Source organism: Lactuca saligna, chromosome 3 (genome assembly GCF_052625555.1).
Source record: "Lactuca saligna cultivar CGN05327 chromosome 3, ASM5262555v1, whole genome shotgun sequence".
NCBI lineage: Eukaryota > Viridiplantae > Streptophyta > Magnoliopsida > Asterales > Asteraceae > Lactuca > Lactuca saligna.
The window spans coordinates 77,946-99,530 of NC_136419.1; the positions used below are offsets into that span (position 1 = coordinate 77,946).

Here is a 21,585-nt window from a genome sequence, read left to right on the forward strand (position 1 = left end):
TTGGAGTTCATTAACGAAATTATTGATGCTTTCCTTTTTCTGATCCTATCTCATCAAAGTCGGGTAACAAAAAGAAGGAACTTTCTAATGAAATGAAAGAAAGGCGAAGGAACAGAAATGGGCTCCTTCGGTTACCGTTCTATCCGTTCTAATCCTGACGGTTTTGAATGCTATTGACTTTACCGCTCCAGAATGAGAAGTGGTTTTTTTATTCCGGCCTGATAAAAGTGATCTTTGAAACAGAAATCGACTCAAAAGTAACAGAATAGGCTTGAGGGTAGATCTTTCCAAATAGGTCGAGTAGCCAATGAAAAGGAGCTCTCTAGTTGGGATTTACACGCACAGCCTTCTCCTATGAGTCAGCCTATGTTATGCGCCTGCCTTTGAGAACCTTTCAGCTGGTTCCCTTCGTCGGCATCATTGAACCTCGTTAGCATTTCTAAAAGAATTGGAGGCTCAAAACGAATGGTCAAAGGAATTGATGATTCGTGTTTAGTCTCTGATCTTTGCCTAGTCTTCGAACCAGCACTGTATAGAGGGGAACAAGCTAAGACATATAGCAAGACTAGAACTCCTATTGCATGCATCGATACCAGACCAGACAAACTAAAGCTAGCCCACTGCATAGTGAAAGTCTCTCTTAATTTCGCATTAGCTTTCAGTGAAACTTCCGTCAATGTAAGAAAAGTCTGAACCTCCCTTACTTTGTGGGCGCACTGACCAAAGACCTACTCCTGCTTAGCGCACGAGACTCACTTATTCAGCAGGACTGCAGGCACAAAAGCCCCTTACTCCGATCCAAAGATGCGCAGTGAGTCTTTCTCATCCCATTCAATGGAGTCTTTCTCATGCATGGATGAGAGACCCGGCATGAAGGAATGAACAAGATAATCAGGGGTAACTGTCAGCAAATCAAATAAGGCTTTACTTTTTGGAATTAGAGAATAACTTCTTCGCGTGAGCGGCGTACGTACAAGGCTGTTCGGACTCCCCCCCTCTTGTATGAGGTGCGTTGCCATCGTCTCTTTCCCCTTTGCCAGGTTACGCGGCATGGATTCTCCGATTGACGAATCGGATCTTGGCTCACTGTCCCACCGACGAACCAGTCTAGAAGTCGAAAGGGAAGGCAATAGAAAGGGGTCTCCCTCTCTTTGTCTTCTTCTCGCCGCTTTTCTCGTCCATCCTGCCCTGCGCCGCTTATAGATTCAGTTGCAGGTATCTAAGCATCCATTAGTTAAGGGGGTTGGGGCGCGAAGCGCAAACCGCTCTTCGATCTCCCGATGAGTTGGACGGGAAGAGACATAGGGGGTTATCTATGAAGCATTTTAATTGCCCCTTTCTTTTTGGAATAGTTGAAAGTCCTCTTCTTAGGGGATTTTCTTTTTTCTTATCAACATAGAGTTGGAACTTAGCCGATGGACGAGTGGACCAGTGTGAAGCTTTAGTTTCGTTGCCGGCCAGAGCTCCTAGCCGACGACCGGCTACCCCTTTCGAGCTCAGCAGACCCCTTCTTGATTCCGTTTTTTTCCCTATTTGAGATAGATGAATCAATGGAACTTTGATCCCCGGTTCCTGCTTGGTCTAATGTCTGGGTGCGTATGGCGGTACACTGAGAGCACCTTTCAAGTCGGCTGAAAAAGAAAGAAAAAAGGCTTTCGTCGTCTTTTTCCCGCTTTCACCTTCGATTGCGAAGGGCTTTTTTTCCGGTTTTCAATTCCTCTCCGGCGACGTTTGAACTTCGCGTGGTGGGAAGGCCTTCACGATTCACATCTTCCCGTCCAGCAAAGAAAGTGAAGGGGCGCGGACAGCGAGTTGGAGGACGCTGCAGAACCGCGTGATTGATCCATCTGCGCTATTCCCTAATTGAAGAAAGTTGTAAAGCCTTCAGAGCCTCAGTCCCTACCATTTTTTTTAAGAAAATGAAAGCTGACTAGCAATCGCTCGTTTTTCTTATTAGCATGGGATTGGATGTTAATAATGAAATAAAAACATATATAGATATTAGAAGAGAAGGCAATCCCCGTGGAATTCCTATCGATTTCCGATGGATAACAATCCATCTTTCTCGCTTTCGCTCTTTCTCCCAATCAGTCGCGAGGGTTCCGGGCATGAGAACGCAAGTGCCGGAATCAAACAAAAGGTCCGAACGTCCGAGGATGAAAGAGAAAATGCTCCGCGGGGAAGTCGTTTCCATCTAGGATAGCGTATTCGTGCCGGTTAGACGTCGGCCATGAAATCCATCACTATACCGAGCAAATCATGGGCATTCACATCTCGGTCAAAGGGAACTGTGCGCGATTCTCTCGTGAATCGCCTTCAGCAAGGTATGGCATTCAGGGTCTTAACCCAGGGATAAATCTTTCTTCATAGATACAAGACATTCGTTGCTGATTTAAAAAAGATCTTCTCCCGTGGGCGTTAGCGGACGTTTTTCATTTTTCACTCGGTCCTGACTTCCCAAAGCAAAGGTTTTTTTTAGGTTTACTTTGGAAAGGCGCTAAACAGGCCTATAGGTTCGCCTTTCTATTTATAATAGAAGAAGTCTAATATAATTAGTATAGAAGTCTATATAATTAGCCAAATCGTCTGAAGCATGAACAGAATCGCCTTTGTTCCGAAGGCCTAGCGAGTTAAGCGAGTTCCTTTTTTCTTTTTTCAAAGGCAGTCCTTTTCTTTCCCCAGACCGATGACTCGCTTGTTCAGTACTGCTAACTCTTATTGTAGGATTCCGTCCCCTCGGGACTACCAGTAGCTTCGGTTGTTGAATCTCGTGCAAGTTAGCTTGTGGTTGTATTGGCTGCAAGCGGAACGTAGGCGCTTTAGGTGTGTGTTGGCCATGCACTCTCGCGTCGTGTAATGTCGTATGTATGATAGAGGTGGTGTGGTGATTTACCTCAATGCTAATGGTTATCCCCAAGGTTCAACGAATGAATGAAGCTATGCTATGATCGTACCCGGATAGAGATGATAGTCTTCCTCTGATGTATCCAAGCCGGCCATAATGGAATCGATAGGCGAAGCAGCCAATAGCAGTCTGTTCTCGCCTATCGATAGATAGCAGGTTGCTTCCAAGCTCAAACCATTTGAAACGGAATTGCTACTTTTTTCTTGTTATTGATAGAGTGGTATTCTCCGCCCCTGTCAAAGAAAGTAGAGGGAGAGTCTTTCTCCAATGAGAATAAAGAAAGTTTTTGGGCAAGACAAGAAAGGAACTCACCCTTTGGCACCAAGGGATAAGAGCGGATTGCTGGTGATGACTTGGTGAAGGGAATCACTCTCCGAGGGCATGGAATGTCTCATTTTTTGGTAAGAATCTCCGCAGTAATGTCTCTGTTAGATTTTCCGGTCGAAATACGGGAAAAGTCCATTCAATTCTTGATGGAAATGGAGTTTTGCGAATTCTCCCCGGAACTGGAAGATCATTTCGAGATCTTTGAACATATTCGAGGGTTCAATGTCACTATTGTAACTTCGGCCAACACACAAGATGAGACTTTACCACCGTGGAGCGGCTTTTTTCAAAAAGATGAGGGGGAAAGTCAGTAAGATGTTGGAGAAGCAAAATATACGAGATCACAAACGTAGATGCGCCCGATACACTCAATACTCTTCCAGGTGGTGGACCCAAAGCAAGCTTCATCCATATAACCTTAAGCGGGATAGGTGGGAGTAGAGACAGTGGACCGAATTGACCTAGCATTATCCTACCGACCCATAGCCCATACCTTTCTCGACCGAAGCCATAAGTAGTAGTTTAACGCTTGATCGAAGCGGCAGTTACCAGAAAAGAAGATCAGAATCGGGGCTCGGGGTCACGTATAATAAGATCCGAAATCTCTACTGGTTGTTTCGATCCACTAAGTCACGAGTACAAACGTGGCTTTCTATCTTCCATACCAACTCATCCTTCAAAACCTCTAACCCTTGCAAGATGCTCTTCCAAGATTGAGAAGTCGCCTATCCAACTAGCGGGACAGCCCTGACATTTCTTCAATGCATCTCCTTTCGGATTCTTCTATGTCAACCTAGCATTTCGAAATGAACAAATCCAGCCAAACTAGCAATTGGACAGGTCCCAGCTTACTAAGTAAATCGGCTACATTCTCCCGGAAATCAAGAGGGATGCCGGATGTAGAACCCGCTATCGAAGAAGACAACTCCCATCTAGGTCAATGGAAGTCAATTGATCTCGAAAACAGAGAAGAAAGCAGCATCCCGCTCAATGCAAGTAGGGAGAACCCGTTCTTTATCTTGTTTCATCAGCAAATGTGGCAAACGGTGGTCTTATCCTCTTTTACTTATACAAACAAGATATACCCTAAAGTAAAGGCGAGTCAATAAAGTCAATAAGCAAAAATCTTTATGAAAGCAAGTCCCATCGAGTGGAGTCAAGGCATGCCTTAAGGTAGTAAACACCAAGTCACTGCACTAGATGTTCTGGCTACATTGCATCAATATTTAAGCCCGATCGTTTCCATGCAGAACCTGTAAAAAGTCAAGCCCCGAGGATTCTAGTTTTACACCCACATACAAGCCTGTAGGTATCACCTTGATGGTTGACCCCAGCAGAGGTAGAGTCACCTGTCGAAAAAAGACTCTTTCTACGACCGATGGCTAACCATAAAAACGAAAGAATGGCAAAGAGGATCAAAACCACAAAATGGAAGGTTTTCGTAGTCCCCAGGGAAGATGGCTTTAGCTGGGTCTTGCAGACGGGAAGACTTCCTTATTCATTATAAATATCTCATGTCTTGCTTTACGCGATTGCTTGCTATTCGGTAGATGAATTGTTACCTACGCTTTTCTTTGTCTTACGACTTGACTGTGTTTAGCAACTCATCTCATTAATAAGCATTTTGTGAAACTAAATAGACTTCTGAACCGGAAGACTAAGCGAATTCTCCTTACTATTGTTTGACTACAGCCACTTCTACACCTTCATTTAGCAAATCCGATCTTTATTCGTTCTTCTTCTATTTCATTATTAGAATTTAATTATTTCATGATGCTTCAATCCATTTTTTATATAAAGTAACTACGACCAGCTACTGCTACCCCAATCTACGATACCTTCTCATCTCCTTCGATTGGTTCCGTGTGGGGCATCCTGCTGAGAGACATTAGCTAATATAGCCTGCCCCTTTTGCGTAATACCTCTTTCTTGGTATGTGGTCTCCTGCCATTTTTCTAGCACAGTAGTTGCATAAGGAAATGAGACGACTCTTTCTTGAACTATATTATAAACAGACCTTCCCCTCCGCACCAATCACGAGTTTTTCTCCATTCCTCTCATATATCGTCGTAACGCCCTTAATGTTAGGCCATTCGGAAGAAGTCTTCTACAGAGGGAAAGCCTGTTACGAGTAAGTGGAGAGGAAAGATCTCCAGAGATTCTTATCTCATTCCATTCCAGTGGCTCAACCAGTAACCAATGGCGAAAACTAAAAAATCCATGGTTTCCGGGTAGAACCCTATTTCGCCCAAGTTGTTTCAGAACCGGAAAAAAGAAGCGGTTTTTCGCACAGCTTGCGCATAGTGCAGGTCCCACTTCTATATCGTATTTGGCCGAAGAAGCATCGGACAGGTTGGAGTTCTTACCTTCTTGGGATTCCATGGACCAAGATCTGCTTTTATTATATGGGCAATACCGATCTACTTTAGTAGATCATATGGATGTAGAAAAAGCTTCTCATTTTGATGAATTGGAAACATCTCTTTTCCATTTCTATTTACCCAGTTCATATCTTTGTTTCGTGTGTTCCCCGGAGGAATTCGATCTCTTCAATCTCGGGATACCACCTAAATAACTATAACTGCGGCCAGAGAGTCAAATAGGTCGGGAAGAAAAAGTCTGAGGTTGGGTTGGACGACATACATCTTGGTTGGTCCCACCACCACTGGGGATTGGACATATATAGAATCTTTCTTCTAAAAAAGTCTTATTATATATATATATATATATATATATATATATATATATATATATAATTTTATATTCTTATTTATTTAAATAGCTGCAAGACCACAAAACGGGGTGAAAAAAACTGAAAGCCCTTCTTTTAAGTTCCTCCCAGATACATGGCTTACATACCCGGCTCAACATTCTTGGAAAACAATCGAATCGAGGGTCCGGAGGAGAATTGGCCATTCAATCTTGTGAACTAATCGAGACCGAAATTGGAGAAAGAGATACGAACGGAAAGGAATAACCAATCGATGAAAGAACATGAAACCATTATGTTTCAATAGAGGTACGAGAAAGGGTTGGGGGCAATGAAGTAGGTGAAGTGGTTGGATTTTGCGAGCTGTTCCCACCACTGCTGGATGTGATTCCAAGAGCCGAACGAGAATGAATACCACACAGAAAAGTCAAGACCAGGCTCCCTAATGGAATGTTTAACTGATCCATTCCGGATCGACCGAATTGGTACGGAAGTTGTAACATGGGAAAACCACGGAAAACACGACTTATTTGAATAACCCGGTGACCTACCAATTGTAGAAGTAGGATTTTTGGCAAGCAATAAGCACTTAAATAATACAATTCAAGTGTACCATCTTCTTTCTCATTTCGAGGAAAAGGTGCGGAAGGAAAAGGAAACAACGGAGGGATCCGAATCGGACCTAAATGGGAATGACATGAAAAGTCTTTTTCAAAACCTAGCATTAAGGGCGTTACGACGATATATGAGAGGAATGGAGAAAAACTCGTGATTGGTGTGGAGGGGAAGGTCTGTTTATAATATAGTTCAAGAAAGAGTCGTCTCATTTCCTTACTTCTTCGTTCTTTCTAATTCATTCACTTCAAGACTGGTTCTGAACGCCGCGTAACATCATCTTCAACCAACCTCCATCGTACCGGTGCGACCACTAAAGAATTGCTTATACACTAAACAGCTGCTTATATACGCTTACTAAAAGACTGACTTTTATTCATATTCAATTCATTAGGCCAGCGTGAAACTAAGAAAGATAGATGTGCCTAAGGCGTAAGCAAACTGTGCACGCTAAGAGAAGAGGAGAGATGTTCGCAATGACTACCACAAGAAAGCCGCCCCCTCTCTCTAAAAGGGCCCGTCACTTCGTTCGTACCTTCTTGGCGTAGGCTTGCAACTTCACTTACTTTATGGCCTTGCCGCCTTTTTATAGCAGAAGCTAAGCGCTTGAAAAGCGCGCTAAGAAAGGTTGCTTCTGTCGGCCTTTATGTGCAACAGTCCACCAGTAGCGGAAAATAGGGTTACCGTACATACAAGAGTCTTCCAGTTCTTACGGAAGCTCTTTCTTACCAGTCAAGTAGTACAACAGCTGTCTCTTATCTTATAGCCCGGCGCGGCGGGTCGCCTTTTTAATTCAGTAGATAGAAGAAAGTATTAGATAAGGAGTAGGTGAGTGAGTCCTCGCTGACCTGAGCGATTTAGATCACCTAGCAGGCCTTTTCTTTGGTAGGTAACATCGCCAAAGCGTATCATCAGATTTGACTACGAAGGAAGGAACTCGGCAGAAGATCGGTCTGCAAGAAAGGCCTACTTATCCACGGGTTCATTGACAAAACTGCCGTAGGAATGGAGACCTTTCAATAGAGCGGAGGCGAACTGATCAACGAGAAAGAGGCCCTACTCACTACAAAGGAATACACCACAAGATCGAACTGCACTCATGGAATACACGACAGAAGGTTTATTTACAAACCTCCCTGAAACTGAAACAAACTATCAACCAGGGCTGAATCCTCAAATAAGAAAGGAAGAAGGAGAATCAACTGATACAGGTAGGTGATTTGGTATATAACCAAAGGAAGAGCAGAGGGAAAAACTCCTTTGCCAAAGAATCTTTTCATCCTAATTGTTTTCTTCGGTTCGTATTGTTGAATCGAAAGCAAGATTGACTGCGAACTCACTCAAGGGTTATAGGTTTTCTAATTGTTTCCTGCCCTGTGCTTTCCCGTCCTTCCTTTGAATCGATGGCATAATCAGTCTAGTACTGACGCGTGGGCTTACAAAAGCCTATGTGACTGACTTGCCATTGCCAACCGTACGCCGCGTCCTGATCCTCACATAGCCGTAGGTCTCTCGTTCCTTTTCTCACTCGTCGATGGAACCTCACCCTCAGGCTCCAAAATAGTCGTTCTTACGCTTTCGGGGGTCTCCCTCTCTACAGTGGGGTTCTGTTTGAAGTTATGATTTAGACAACGAGTCATAGGTCTTTCTTTTATTCCCTTGGCTATTAATCACCAAGAAAAAGGCTATTCATTAGCAACAAAAAGAGTAAGATAGGGCGCAGCACTCCTGCAGTTAGAAGAAGAGCGCGGCCGCATGAAAGATTGACTGTGATGCTACGTGCATACACTGATCACTACGGAGAAGAGAAAAGATGTCATAAAGCATAGGGGAAAGCAAACATCGGCTTCCCCAAAAAAACCATTGATTGGGATCGATATAACAGAGTGTGCTCGATAGTCATCACTATTATGTCCCCGAATGGAATGTATGTCACCTTTTTTCTTTCCCTTTTAGACCAACCTGCCGCGTATAGTTTAGTCGTCTCTCGAGGGTTGATTCTCCAGTTTCGGATGCGGGAAGAAGCCCTAATCTTCGAGTCAGGAGATACCTTGAGAACAGTGAAAGCAGAATCCTATTTTATTTAGTTTAGAAGAAAGAAGGCTGTCTCGTCCCTTCCCATTGTAATTGTAGGAGGGAAAGTAAAAGGAGTGATTTACAACCACCCTGCCCCTAGCCCTACCATGGAAGAAATATATAGCCCTATAACCTGGTTTTCAGCAGATCTAGAATCTACTGCCCCTCTTTCAACAAACTTGCTTGCTATCCCAGCGCGTCTATCCTTAGTTTTCGTGTCTAGCAAGCGAGAAAACGTAACGCGCTAACGAACGCACTTACGTAGTAACCCCTACGCTTGCTGCTGGCGCTACCTTGGATACGCCAACCCAGCGAGTAAGGGAGTGAGTCTGCCCAAAGAAGCTCTTAAGAAGCGGAGTTTCACTTGACAAAAAAGGTTTGGACTGAAACCATTCTCAGACGGAATCGACTGACTTCTAGTTGCATCGGATCTAGAGATCTGTTGCCAGTTCCGATAGAAGGAAAGGAGTAAGGTTTAGGCTTTACCCAATAGTTTTTGAACTCGAGGTTGGTAATCAACTGAAGCTGCTCAGTCTTCTAGCATAGCGGAGTGAGATATATCGAAGAATGAATTTAGCCTTCAACCACGGGGTCCTTTAGGCAGCCGATTGCCCGTTTGCTTCCACTGACTTACGTCGTGAAAATTTCTCTAACCCGTCAATGAAATGAAGAGAAGGGCTTTCCTCTTTGATCCCATCCTATGAGCCCTACGAGCTCACGAGTCGTCAGTGATGGTCAGTCACTCGTAGGATTTTATCGACCGGCCTGAACTAACCGGAACGCAGCGATGAAAGGCAAAGACTAGTGTTTAGCATATAGCTAAGAGAAGACGGGGTTGTCTCTGTTACAATTAGAGTCCTTGTCCTGACTTTCCTGAAAGCTTAGTGAGGAAAATCCTCGACAGAGAGGAAGTTTTTCTTTTCATGAGAGTGACCTTTCAAAGTGACTTTTTGCGATAAGGCCCTTCTTAAAGGGATGGCTCACTCTTTTTTAAAGGTGTCCCTGCTGCACTCTAAGGATGGCATATGATTAACTAGCGCAGGAGAGAGAGTGAGCCTTGGCTTTGGCATTTCCTCGCTCAATCTCATATCAGTCAGTCGTCTTACTGTTGTCGAATAAGCTCTTAGGCAGCTATCGAATGGAGTGTCGGAAAGCGAGTAGAGGAGACCCCACCCCATTCTCTTACCCTTTAGGGGAAAGAATCATTGTTCCCCCAGCTGAAGACTCACCTTAAAAATCCGTCGTGTTGCCTGTCTCTTTCTGCAATGAGTTTAGTGCCGAGATTTCCTACTCATCCGTTAGAGAGAGTGGAACTTTACTGTTCGACGACAGATGGGAAGTTCGCCCTCCAGTTTCTGCAATGTAACTAGTGTTTACAGATGGGAAGTTCGCCCTCCAGTTCTATTCCTTTGGATGAGACGGCGGTGAGCAATCGATAGAGAGCAAGGGATGCTAGCGCTCTTCTACTCATATTCCTTGCTTCAGTTGGTTCAGGAAGCTTTGGCATCGAGACGCATTACGATAGCTATAACTAGGCCGGGTGGGATTCTCTCTATCTAATGGTTATGAAAAAAGTGATGAATCAAGTGGATCCTTTGCCCCTTACCTCAGTAGCTGGGAAGGCAGGCCCTTAGCTTCAACTAGTTCAGTTTGAGTCTTTCTCAGGAGTAGTTGCATTGCAAGTAGGCAGAAAATAAGTAGTGTGTTAGCTTATCTGTTCATTTTCAAACAACCCTTGTTTGTGCTCCTTTATCTTGATGGGTTTTGAGCATTCTAACACTTCCTAAGTGTACATGCAACCCTAATAACCTTGGATCTATGTTTGTCTAATTTGTCATGCAAAGTTGTATTCCAAGGTTATATTCCTATCTAGCATACATGGGGAACAATTTTAACATAAAGTATAGATAGAATAACTTACCTTGTTGTTGCTTGTGTTCCTTGAAACCTTGTGAGCCTAGCACCCCAAGTGTGATGCCTCAAATGCTTCACACAACACCAAATGCTCTTGGAAGAACTTATGAGAGAATACTCACTTCACAAAATCGGCCAAGCCCTCTATTTCTTAGTGTGTAACCGATTTGGGAGGAGATCATATTGCTTATATAGTGTTGACACACCTAGGGTTAAACCCTAATGTGTCATGACTCTTCATTTCCATGACCCATGGGTTTGTAACTCCCATGGAGCATCCTATGGGTGGAACCCAACTTGATGATCCATGGAGCCTTTTAGCCCACTATACAAGATATGGATGATTTACTTAATCAACCCATATATTTAATTAGTTATCTTTTGATCACTTAATTAATTCCAAATTAATTCTTGATCAAACTAATCAAATAATATTATTAATATATTAGAACTTATAATATATTAATAATCTCCAAGCGTTATTTCTCTCATTTAGTCTATCCAATTGCATGGTGCCATGCAACCCAAATGGACCATGCCGGGTCGGGTCAAGTACATACCAGAAATAGTTATGGACTTAGACACCTTATCCAACAGTCTCCCACTTGGATAAGTCTAGTAACTATTACTGCAAGTATGACTTCAGGAACCGATCGGCAATCGTAGCTCTTTACAAGGTTTCTCGAAACTTGAGAAGATGATGGTACGCCATTTAAGATAAGTGATCATATAATCCTCTGTTCTAGATATCAGTCGGACAAATACATGGAACAATGTCTTACTTATTGTCCAACATTTGTTTCCCGATTTCCGATTTGTTTGACAAAGAACTTTATTGAACACATCAATTTAGTTCTGACCGGGCCCGGTACATAGGTCAAAACAAAATCATCGAGGGGCCCAGATATCAGCTTCTAATCCAAGAAGGAACAGATAAACTTCGACTCATATGTTTGTTCTACTACTCATTGAATTACACACAAGAGCACGATTTTATAACATCGAGTTACCAATGCGTTTTTCGTACAATCAATGCATAACCAACTTGTAAGTAACAAATCATATCTCTAGGTTTAAAGACTTATATGATATTACCGTCTCACGATCACTCGAGATAGAATTCCATGAAGTGATTCCAGTGAGCGTGGGTTGAGTCCAATGCTCAGAACTTATGAGCACTCATGATTGTTGTAGCCTTGTCCCAGACCTCTACAACCAAACATGACAGTCTTGATTCATACCTACTTCCGACATATGACCGACTGTGGAGGTTTGAATAATATGTTATACCAAACAAAATTATTCTGGAAGTCAAAACATGCAAAAGAAATATAGTAAACGATCGACAAGAGATAGCAACACTTTACTCATAAATAAAACACTTTTATTCATCATCAAATGTCAATTACACTTTACAAATTTCGAGATTATCTAACTACTAAATCTAATATCATCCTTCAGCCCTATGCTCCGAGCATGCTGGAGATGCTTAACCCGAGTCAGTCCCTTCGTGAGGGGATCTGCTGGGTTCTCATCCGATGATACCCTCTTTGCCACGAGGAGTCCTTCTTCGATCCGATGTCTGATGAAATGGTATTTTCTGTCGATGTGTCTGGATCTCCCGTGATCCCTTGGTTCCTTGGCTAAGGCAACAGCACTTTCACTATCACAGAAAATTTCCATCGGCTCTTTAATAGCTGGTACAACTCCAAGGTCTCCAATGAAGTTCCTCAGCCATAATGCCTCCTTTGCCGCTTCTCTAGCTGCAATATACTCTGATTCACAAGTAGAATCTGCCACTGTCTCTTGCTTGGAACTCTTCCAAGAAATTGCTCCTCCATTTAGGGTAAAGACCCAGCCCGACTGAGAGCGGAAGTTATCCCTATCAGTCTGGAAGCTAGCATCACTATACCCTACAACTCTCAAGTCATCACTCCCACCGAGGGTAAGGACCCAGTCCTTAGTCCTTCGTAGGTACTTGAGAATATTCTTTACCGCAATCCAGTGTGCCTTGCCAGGATTCCCCTGAAACCTGCTAACCATGCTCAAGGCAAAGGCTACATCAGGTCGAGTACACGTCATAGCATACATGATCGAACCTACAGCCGAAGCATAAGGTACTCGACTCATTTCTGCTATCTCAGCCTCAGTGCTAGGGCTTTGTGTCTTACTCAGCTTGGCGCTACTCTGGATGGGTAACTCTCCTTTCTTGGAGTCTTGCATTCTGAATCTCTTCAGAACCTTCTCCAAGTAGGTACTTTGACTAAGTCCAATTAGTCTTTTACTCCGATCTCTCAAAATCCTTATTCCCAAGATATAGGCAGCTTCACCAAGGTCCTTCATAGCGAAACACTTTCCAAGCCAGGACTTTACTTCCTGCAAGGTTGGAATGTCGTTTCCTATGAGTAGTATGTCATCCACATACAATACCAAAAAGCTAACTATACTCCCACTAGCCTTGACATATACACAAGATTCATCTTCACTCCTAGAAAAGCCAAATTCCTTGACCTTTTCATCAAAGCAAAGATTCCATCTGCGAGGTGCTTGCTTTAATCCATAAATGGATTTCTCAAGCTTACACACTCTATTAGGGTACTCGTTACTGACAAAACCCTCTGGCTGACTCATGTAAACATCTTCAGCCAACTTTCCATTAAGGAAAGCGGTTTTGACATCCATTTGCCAAATTTCATAGTCATGAAATGCGGCTATGGCTAACAAAACCCGAATAGACTTAATCTTGGCTACCGGAGAAAAGGTCTCATCATAGTCCACTCCAGGAATTTGAGAGAATCCCTTTGCAACCAGTCTAGCCTTATAAGTGTGTACTTTACCATCCATGTCGGTCTTCTTCTTGAAGACCCATTTGCACCCTACAGTCGTTCGACCTGGTACATTCTCAACCAAGTTCCAAACTTGATTGTCATACATGGATTGTATCTCGCTATCCATAGCCTCTTTCCATTTGGCAGACTCGGGGCCCGCCATGGCTTCCTCGTAGCTGTTAGGGTCATCTTGACTTACTAGTGTCTCATCACTAATAAGTGTCTCACCTTCTGCAGTAATATGGAATCCATAGTAATGCTCAGGTGCACTCCTAACTCTCGTGGAACGCCTCAGAGGTACAGATTCGTCAATTGGCTCAACAGGAGTTTCTTCCTCAAGTTGAGGGCTAGAGTTTGAAGTTCCTTCACCACTTGGCTCTTGAATTTCTTCAAGATCAACTTGCCTCCCACTGTCTCCTTGGCTTATAAACTCTCTTTCTCGAAAGACTCCTCTTCTTGCTACAAAGACCACATTGTCACTAGGTCTGTAGAAGAGGTAACCAAAGGATTGCTGTGGGTAGCCGATGAAAATACACCTCTCGCTTCGGGGTTCGAGCTTATCATGAGTCTCGCGTCTCACGAAAGCCTCGCATCTCCAAATCTTGATGTGGTCTAGTTTAGGTACTTTACCAGTCCACATCTCGTGCGGAGTTTTGACAACTTTCTTTGTAGGGACTAGATTAAGGATATGGGCGGCAGTCTCTAAGGCATACCCCCAGAATGAGATTGGTAGCAAAGCTCGACTCATCATGGAACGAACCATGTCCAACAAGGTTCGATTACGCCTCTCAGCCACACCATTCAACTGCGGTGTCCTGGGAGGTGTCAATTGTGAGACAATCCCACATTCCTTTAGATAGTCGAGGAACTCTGAACTAAGATACTCACCACCTCGATCGGATCGAAGCATCTTAATGTTCCTGCCCAATTGATTCTCGACTTCCTGTTTAAATTCCTTAAACTTCTCGAAAGTCTCTGACTTATGCTTGATTAAGTAGACATATCCATATCTACTGTAATCATCGGTAAAAGTCAAATAATAACGATTAGCATCTCTTGTGGCATGTTTGAATGGTCCACACACATCCGTGTGTATAAGGTCCAACAAACCTTCACCCCTTTCACATGAGCCTGTGAAGGGTGACTTTGTCATTTTTCCAAGTAAGCATGATTCGCAACTATCATTTGACTTTAGGTCAAACGACTCCAAGACTCCATCCTTTTGGAGTTGGCCTATGCGTTTCTTGCTTATATGTCCAAGACGACAATGCCATAATGATGCTTTATCCAAGTTATTATTATTAGAATCAATACACAAAACATTATTTCCTAAGTTATCTACAATAGATACAGCTTCATACACACCATCACAAGGTAATGCTTTAAAATAAAGTACATTATTAAAGAAAGCATTAATCGAACCAACTTCATTATCAAACGAAAAGGTGAAACCTTGTTTGTACAATGCATGAAAGGAAATAATATTTCTTGCCATTTCTGGCGAATAACAACATTTATTCAAATCTAAATTTAACCCACTACTTAGCGATAAAGTATAAACTCCAATCTTGGTGACAGGTGTAACTTTCCTATTCCCCATGATTAAGTTTATTCTTCCTTGCTCCACATTCTCACTTCTTCCTAGTCCCTGCAAGTCACAACAAATATGAATACCGCAACCTGTATCAAGGACCCAATATTTCGAATGGGGTGAGTTATTAGAAATGATAGTGTAAATACCTGCATGGTTGGGTTTGACTTTCCCATCCTTCACATCTTGCTGGTACTTTGGGCAGTTCCGCTTCCAATGAGCTTTTTCATGGCAATAGAAGCATTCAGCCTCTTTTGGGTCAGAAGAAGGAGTAATGAAACCTTTCTTGGTTCCACTTGAAGAAGAGCCATCAAGGGTCCGAGCCTTGGTACCCTTCGATGATCTCTTTCTCTTCCTCCCTCGACTTTGCCCGATTGCCAAGACCGGAGTTGAGTCTGGAGTAGGAGTGATAGCAACCGACTTCCCCTTAAGACCTGTTTCTGCGGTCTTGAGAAGTCCCTGAAGTTTGCTGAGGGTGACCTCTTCCTTGTTCATGTGATATGTCATGCGGAATTGATCATAGCACGATGGTAAGGAGTGCAAAATGATATCTATTGCAAGCTCCTCAGGGAAGTTCACATTGAGCTTCAGCAAACGATCCACATACCTTTTCATTTTCTGCATGTGGCTCGTGACGGACTCTCCGTCCTTCATCATGGTTGTTATCATGGAGCAGATGACTTCGTACCTCTCTTGTCGTGCACTTTGATGGTATCTTTCCATCAAATCTTGGTGCATTTCATAAGGGTAGAAGTCTTCATAAGACTTTTGGAGTTCAGCTGTCATGGTGGCTAACATGATGCAAGCCACCTTGGTTGCATCTCTTTCATGAGTATGAAAGTCAGCGATCTCCTGGGGAGTTGCAGTGGACTCGTCAATTTCCTTAAGCTCCTTGTCAAGGACATATTCTTTGTCCTCGTAGCGGGTAATCATCCTGATGTTTCTGATCCACTTATTGAAGTTGGATCCATCAAAGGTGACTTTCCCACACAGACTCATAAGAGTAAAGGAGCCATTAGGATTCGAGCCAGAAGCATTGTTTGAAGACATCTGAAAAAGAAGAACAAGTTTAGTTTAGATTTAAGAGAGTCCTTAATAAAACACCCAAATGTAATATTAAGGCTAGGATCCAATCACAATATAATATAACTTAGAAGAGGTATGCCGTAATCTAAGCTATACCATATTTGAAAGGTAGGTGAATGACGATTCACCAATTTCCACCACGAAAACCGAAATATTAAATATTTAGTTTTTATTGGTTTTAGAAATTCCTAGATTCTTTGAGATCCAATGAACTTTTCAAAGGCATGTTTCAATCTCGGGAGTGCCCTCCAGGTTTTGTGACTGGGATGCCGAGGATCACAAAACGAGGTGTGAAGTAACCATGCAAATCGCTTGGTACCTTTAAAGTTTATCACTCAATCGATGTGCCGGTAAACCACACACGCTCCACCGATACTATAATAAACCTTAAGTCACCCTTTACCTACCTTGTTAAGTCCAAGTTAGTGTGTCGGTTAACCACACACGCTCCACTAACGACTCAGACAAAGTGTAAAGTGTAATTTCATGGATTAGCACCTTATTCACATTTTTCCTAAAGTAACTAAGATTGGGAATTTAATAAACATTTAGTTACTTTATTATATTCATCATACTTTGAATGAGAATTTATAAGTCCTTGTCTTACCCATTCGGCTAACGACCCTCCACCAGTCAAGCAAGCGGTGGGTGAGAATATTCACCCATTAAGTCACCATTTTATAGGCAACAACCTTATACCCACCTTATAGACCGGCTTCGTGAATGAGGCGTACTAGCGGTAAGACGACTTTATTCTTATACATATATATATAATTATTAAATTATCATAATATAAGTATAAGGGTTGAATTTTAACTTTTAAAATTCTAGGGGTTGGAACTAAAGTTTTAACTTAACTTTACTTGTTCCAAAACTTGAGGGCAAGTTTTGTAACTTTCAAAACTTTTCATTTCTTGTAACTTATGAGTTTAATATAGTCATAAAATGAAGACTCTTCATATTTATAACTCTTGTGTTTTCTTAATGGTTTTAACTCAAGTGTGACTCTTGGTTTTCCATAACTTAAGGATAAGTTATGGACTCCATTAAAACACATTATGATCAAGAATTAAACTACCAAATAGGTTACAAATAATTCCTATGATCATCTAAAACATCATAAGAACAAGAACATGAATATGAACACAATCAAAAATTACATAAAACTTTGTAATTTTGATAACTAGTTGTTGTAAATGAATTAGCAAGACATTACACCACCAAAAACAAGTTTACATTTACTAAAACAGTTTAGGGTAATGTTTCTAATTCATTTTCCAGCAACTGAATCGAAATTCTGCACTCATTCGACCCTACTCGCCGAGTGCATGAACATGACTCGCCGAGTTGGTTGAAGATACACATGGACTCGATGAGTCCCCCCAATAGACTCGACGAGTCCATTCGCAGACAGCAAATTTTCGATTCTGTTTTCAACTTTTAAGCACAAATAAGAACAAACGAACCTGGCTCTGATACCACTGATGGGTTTTGAGCATTCTAACACTTCCTAAGTGTACATGCAACCCTAATAACCTTGGATCTATGTTTGTCTAATTTGTCATGCAAAGTTGTATTCCAAGGTTATATTCCTATCTAGCATACATGGGGAACAATTTTAACATAAAGTATAGATAGAATAACTTACCTTGTTGTTGCTTGTGTTCCTTGAAACCTTGTGAGCCTAGCACCCCAAGTGTGATGCCTCAAATGCTTCACACAACACCAAATGCTCTTGGAAGAACTTATGAGAGAATACTCACTTCACAAAATCGGCCAAGCCCTCTATTTCTTAGTGTGTAACCGATTTGGGAGGAGATCATATTGCTTATATAGTGTTGACACACCTAGGGTTAAACCCTAATGTGTCATGACTCTTCATTTCCATGACCCATGGGTTTGTAACTCCCATGGAGCATCCTATGGGTGGAACCCAACTTGATGATCCATGGAGCCTTTTAGCCCACTATACAAGATATGGATGATTTACTTAATCAACCCATATATTTAATTAGTTATCTTTTGATCACTTAATTAATTCCAAATTAATTCTTGATCAAACTAATCAAATAATATTATTAATATATTAGAACTTATAATATATTAATAATCTCCAAGCGTTATTTCTCTCATTTAGTCTATCCAATTGCATGGTGCCATGCAACCCAAATGGACCATGCCGGGTCGGGTCAAGTACATACCAGAAATAGTTATGGACTTAGACACCTTATCCAACATATCTTTCTAAGCCGCTCTCGCTAGCAGGGAATCTAATTCAGCAAGGTCCATAGGGTGAGCTCGCTTGAAACTGGGGCGCGTCTGGTGGTATCGTATATAAGATCACATGGCTGCTTGCTTTTAGGAGCGATCTGTTCATCCAACTCGAAATATCGTAAGTAAGAGAAGAAGAAGAATCTGACGCCCAAAATTCCCATGTCTTTCTTGGTTGGACCAACCAGCGAAATCCGTCTTCCTTAATTGGAAGAGCAAGAACAAGTCTCTCCATTTTTTTGGGGGAGCAGAGCAGTCAAAGAATGAAACAGATCAAATGATTGTTCTAGAATGGCTATTTCTCACAATTGCTCCTTGTGATGCAGCGGAACCATGGCAATTAGGATCTCAAGATGCAGCAACACCTATGATGCAAGGAATAATAGACTTACATCACGATATCTTTTTCTTCCTCATTCTTATTTTGGTTTTCGTCTCACGGATCTTGGTTCGCGCTTTATGGCATTTCCAAAAAGAAAAAAATCCAATCCCGCAAAGGATTGTTCATGGAACTACTATCGAGATTCTTCGGACCATATTTCCTAGTATCATCCCGATGTTCATTGCTATACCATCATTTGCTCTCTTATACTCAATGGACGAGGTAGTAGTAAATCCAGCCATTACTATCAAAGCTATTGGACATCAATGGTATCGGAGTGCGCCTCTTCACGAGGGTGATTTAAGTGCAACGAAATACCTTAAGAATATGGTTCGCGAAGCATCTGGCTTACCGGTAATCTCCCATTCCCGCCGTCGAGAGACTTAAATAACTATAGCATGCCAGAAACGGGGAGTTGAGATGGTTAGACCTAGACCCCGAAATGCTCCCAGCATAGAAGCCTATGGTTCCATCTTGTTGTTGCTGGAGGTACACATCCCTCTTCTCGGTGTGGAGCGATATACGAGAAATAGATGCTCAGCCTGAAATGTCCGATAACGGCGCTGAAGTAGTGAATCTATCGGCACCATAGCTGTGGCATACAACTTTGGACCTAACGGCCGGCCCAGTAACCTTTCGGAATGGGGGATCCCCGTTGGCAACAACCACGGTAGTAGTTGCGGAACTACTGGGCCGGGAGAGGACAACCTCTTGTTCCTGCTCCTCTTTCTTCGCTTTGGGGACGGAGGTCCTACGGTAGGTAACAGCAGGTACAAGCAACTTGACCGAAGGGGACCAGCGCTTCTACTCTTCCACCGAGGAGCCGTTCGCAGCGAGAAGCAAGGGATGTCGTGAACGGTGGGAGGTCACAGAGAATTTACCTATTCATAGAGTGATCCTATGATCGATACAGGATATAGACTATCTCTTTCTTTATTCGATTCTTTTTCTGAAAAAAAAAGAAGGGTGACTCAACTTCTCAGCTAGAGTTGGGGGTGGGACTTGTTGGCATAATGCAAGCTGGAACGTGGGAATTCGAGGTATCATGAACTACTACTAAAAACCAACTTTTTTTTTCTTTTTGGACAAACGATATCAGGTCAGGTCTATGGATGGATCCAGATCTACGGGCCGGCCGGCCCCGGCCGATGAGCATAGGGAATCTATACTCGAGCGTTCAACTGGGCCCCTGACAGGATAGGTGAGGAATCTTGATATTTTTTATTGGGGCCTATGACTCGTTGCTGTTCAAGATTATTTTACCCTAAGGCTCCTATAACCATATTTTCCCCATCCCTGATGATTAAATGGATAGTTTAGCTAATTGATGTGCCACCCTCTTACCATTCTTATGAGTATCCGCATTCAATTAGAAACTTAAAAAGAATAAATTCTAGCTTGAATATCATCCACAATGTGTCCAATGCTAGGCTCGGGTCTTGTTGGAGCACGGCTCCCACATTGCACTGCCTGTCTCCACATCTATTCGGTAAAAGAAAGCTTCCAATGCTAGCTTCATTCCATAGTAGACAGCCCAGGCTTAGACAACTCCAGCATCCGTGGCGTGGAAATGACTCTTTGACATAGCTGAAAAGATGGTGCCAATTCAGTCCCTTAGTCCTACACCTAATCCAGATGCCTTAACCTCCTTTCAAAGAGCTCTATCACAATTGACTTTAAAGCAGTCATTCGAGGCAAAAGGGAAAGGAAGCTCAAACTATCTTCCCCCGAAAAGGAAATTGACTTCCTGAACGACAAGTGGCACCGCAGGCGAAGAGATAGCGTTTGTAACGCCTGCAGATCTGGGCTAGTCAATTTAGAGGCAATAGGGGTCGAAAATGACTTTTCGACAAAAGATTATTTAGAATAAATAATCTTAACCAAGTTGTGGAATATGTCTCAAGCTTTCCGTACATATAAAGAACGCCGAAATCCGAGTTATAACGAAAAAGTTATGGCCCGCCGAAGTTTTACGGCAAAACCGGCACAACACCAGGAGACGTAAATAGTGAATTTACGATAGAAGACTTTTTAGCCTTAGCAATCTAAACAAAAGTTGTATAATATGTTAAACTAAGAACATCGATAAAAAGAACACCCAAATCTGACTTCGTATGAAGAAGTTATGATTTTTCTAAGATTCGGCTTAGCAGTGCACGGCCCGAAACTCGAATTTTAGTTCGAGCGGTTTTTGGCTTACGCGACCTAAATGAGAGTTGAAGGTATCATTAATAGGAACTCAACGGTAAAAAGACAGACGAAAACAGAGTCCGGATGAAGGAGTTATGAACTCTTCGCGGTCATTTAACAGTCCAAACGCCTCCTACTGTTAAATTTGAAATCGGTCGAGAATTAGCCGACGGAGTCTAAACGAAAGTTGTAGATCTTGATTTTACCTACGCGTGGATATAAATAACGTCGAAAACGGAGCTCGTATGCAAAAGTTATGATTTTTTTTCTAAGTTTGAGGGCTGATACGCGATAGGGGGTGACGTGGCACCACCAGAATTGGACACGTGGCACCACCAGAAGGCCACCACATGGACTGACTCGATGAGTCATGACTCATACTCGACGAGTCCATCAGGTTCCTCCCCTATAAATAGAGGTGTCGGGTTCCATTCATTCTCACACCTTCAACCTTCTTCTTTCTCTCTCTAAGCCCCCTAACCCCCCTAAAGCCTAGGGTAACTCCCTAGCACGAGGCGGAAGCCCCGGAGCGCCCGATGGCTCCGAGAAAAGAGCCTTTCGGCTCGGAAACGCTGCTCCAGCGAAGCCCGGTTTTGCGAAAAACCCGCTGTAAGTGAACTATGCCTACGCTATCTTTAATATAGCTTATGTTTTAATATAGTAACATTATTAGGAACTTATAATGAGTAT

General features: G+C 42.6%; 1 protein-coding gene across 1 annotated transcript; it reads left to right on the forward strand.

Annotated features, from left to right (window-relative positions):
- The first annotated feature begins 4,038 nt into the window (after nt 1–4,038).
- LOC145033602 (putative mitochondrial protein ymf1) lies at nt 4,039–5,839 on the forward strand. The gene is made up of 2 exons (XM_078982186.1): nt 4,039–4,228; nt 5,248–5,839. The coding sequence occupies exons 1-2, from the start codon at nt 4,039–4,041 to the stop codon at nt 5,805–5,807; spliced, it is 750 nt and encodes a 249-aa protein (XP_078838312.1). The 3' UTR covers nt 5,808–5,839.
- The last annotated feature ends 15,746 nt before the right edge of the window (nt 5,840–21,585 follow it).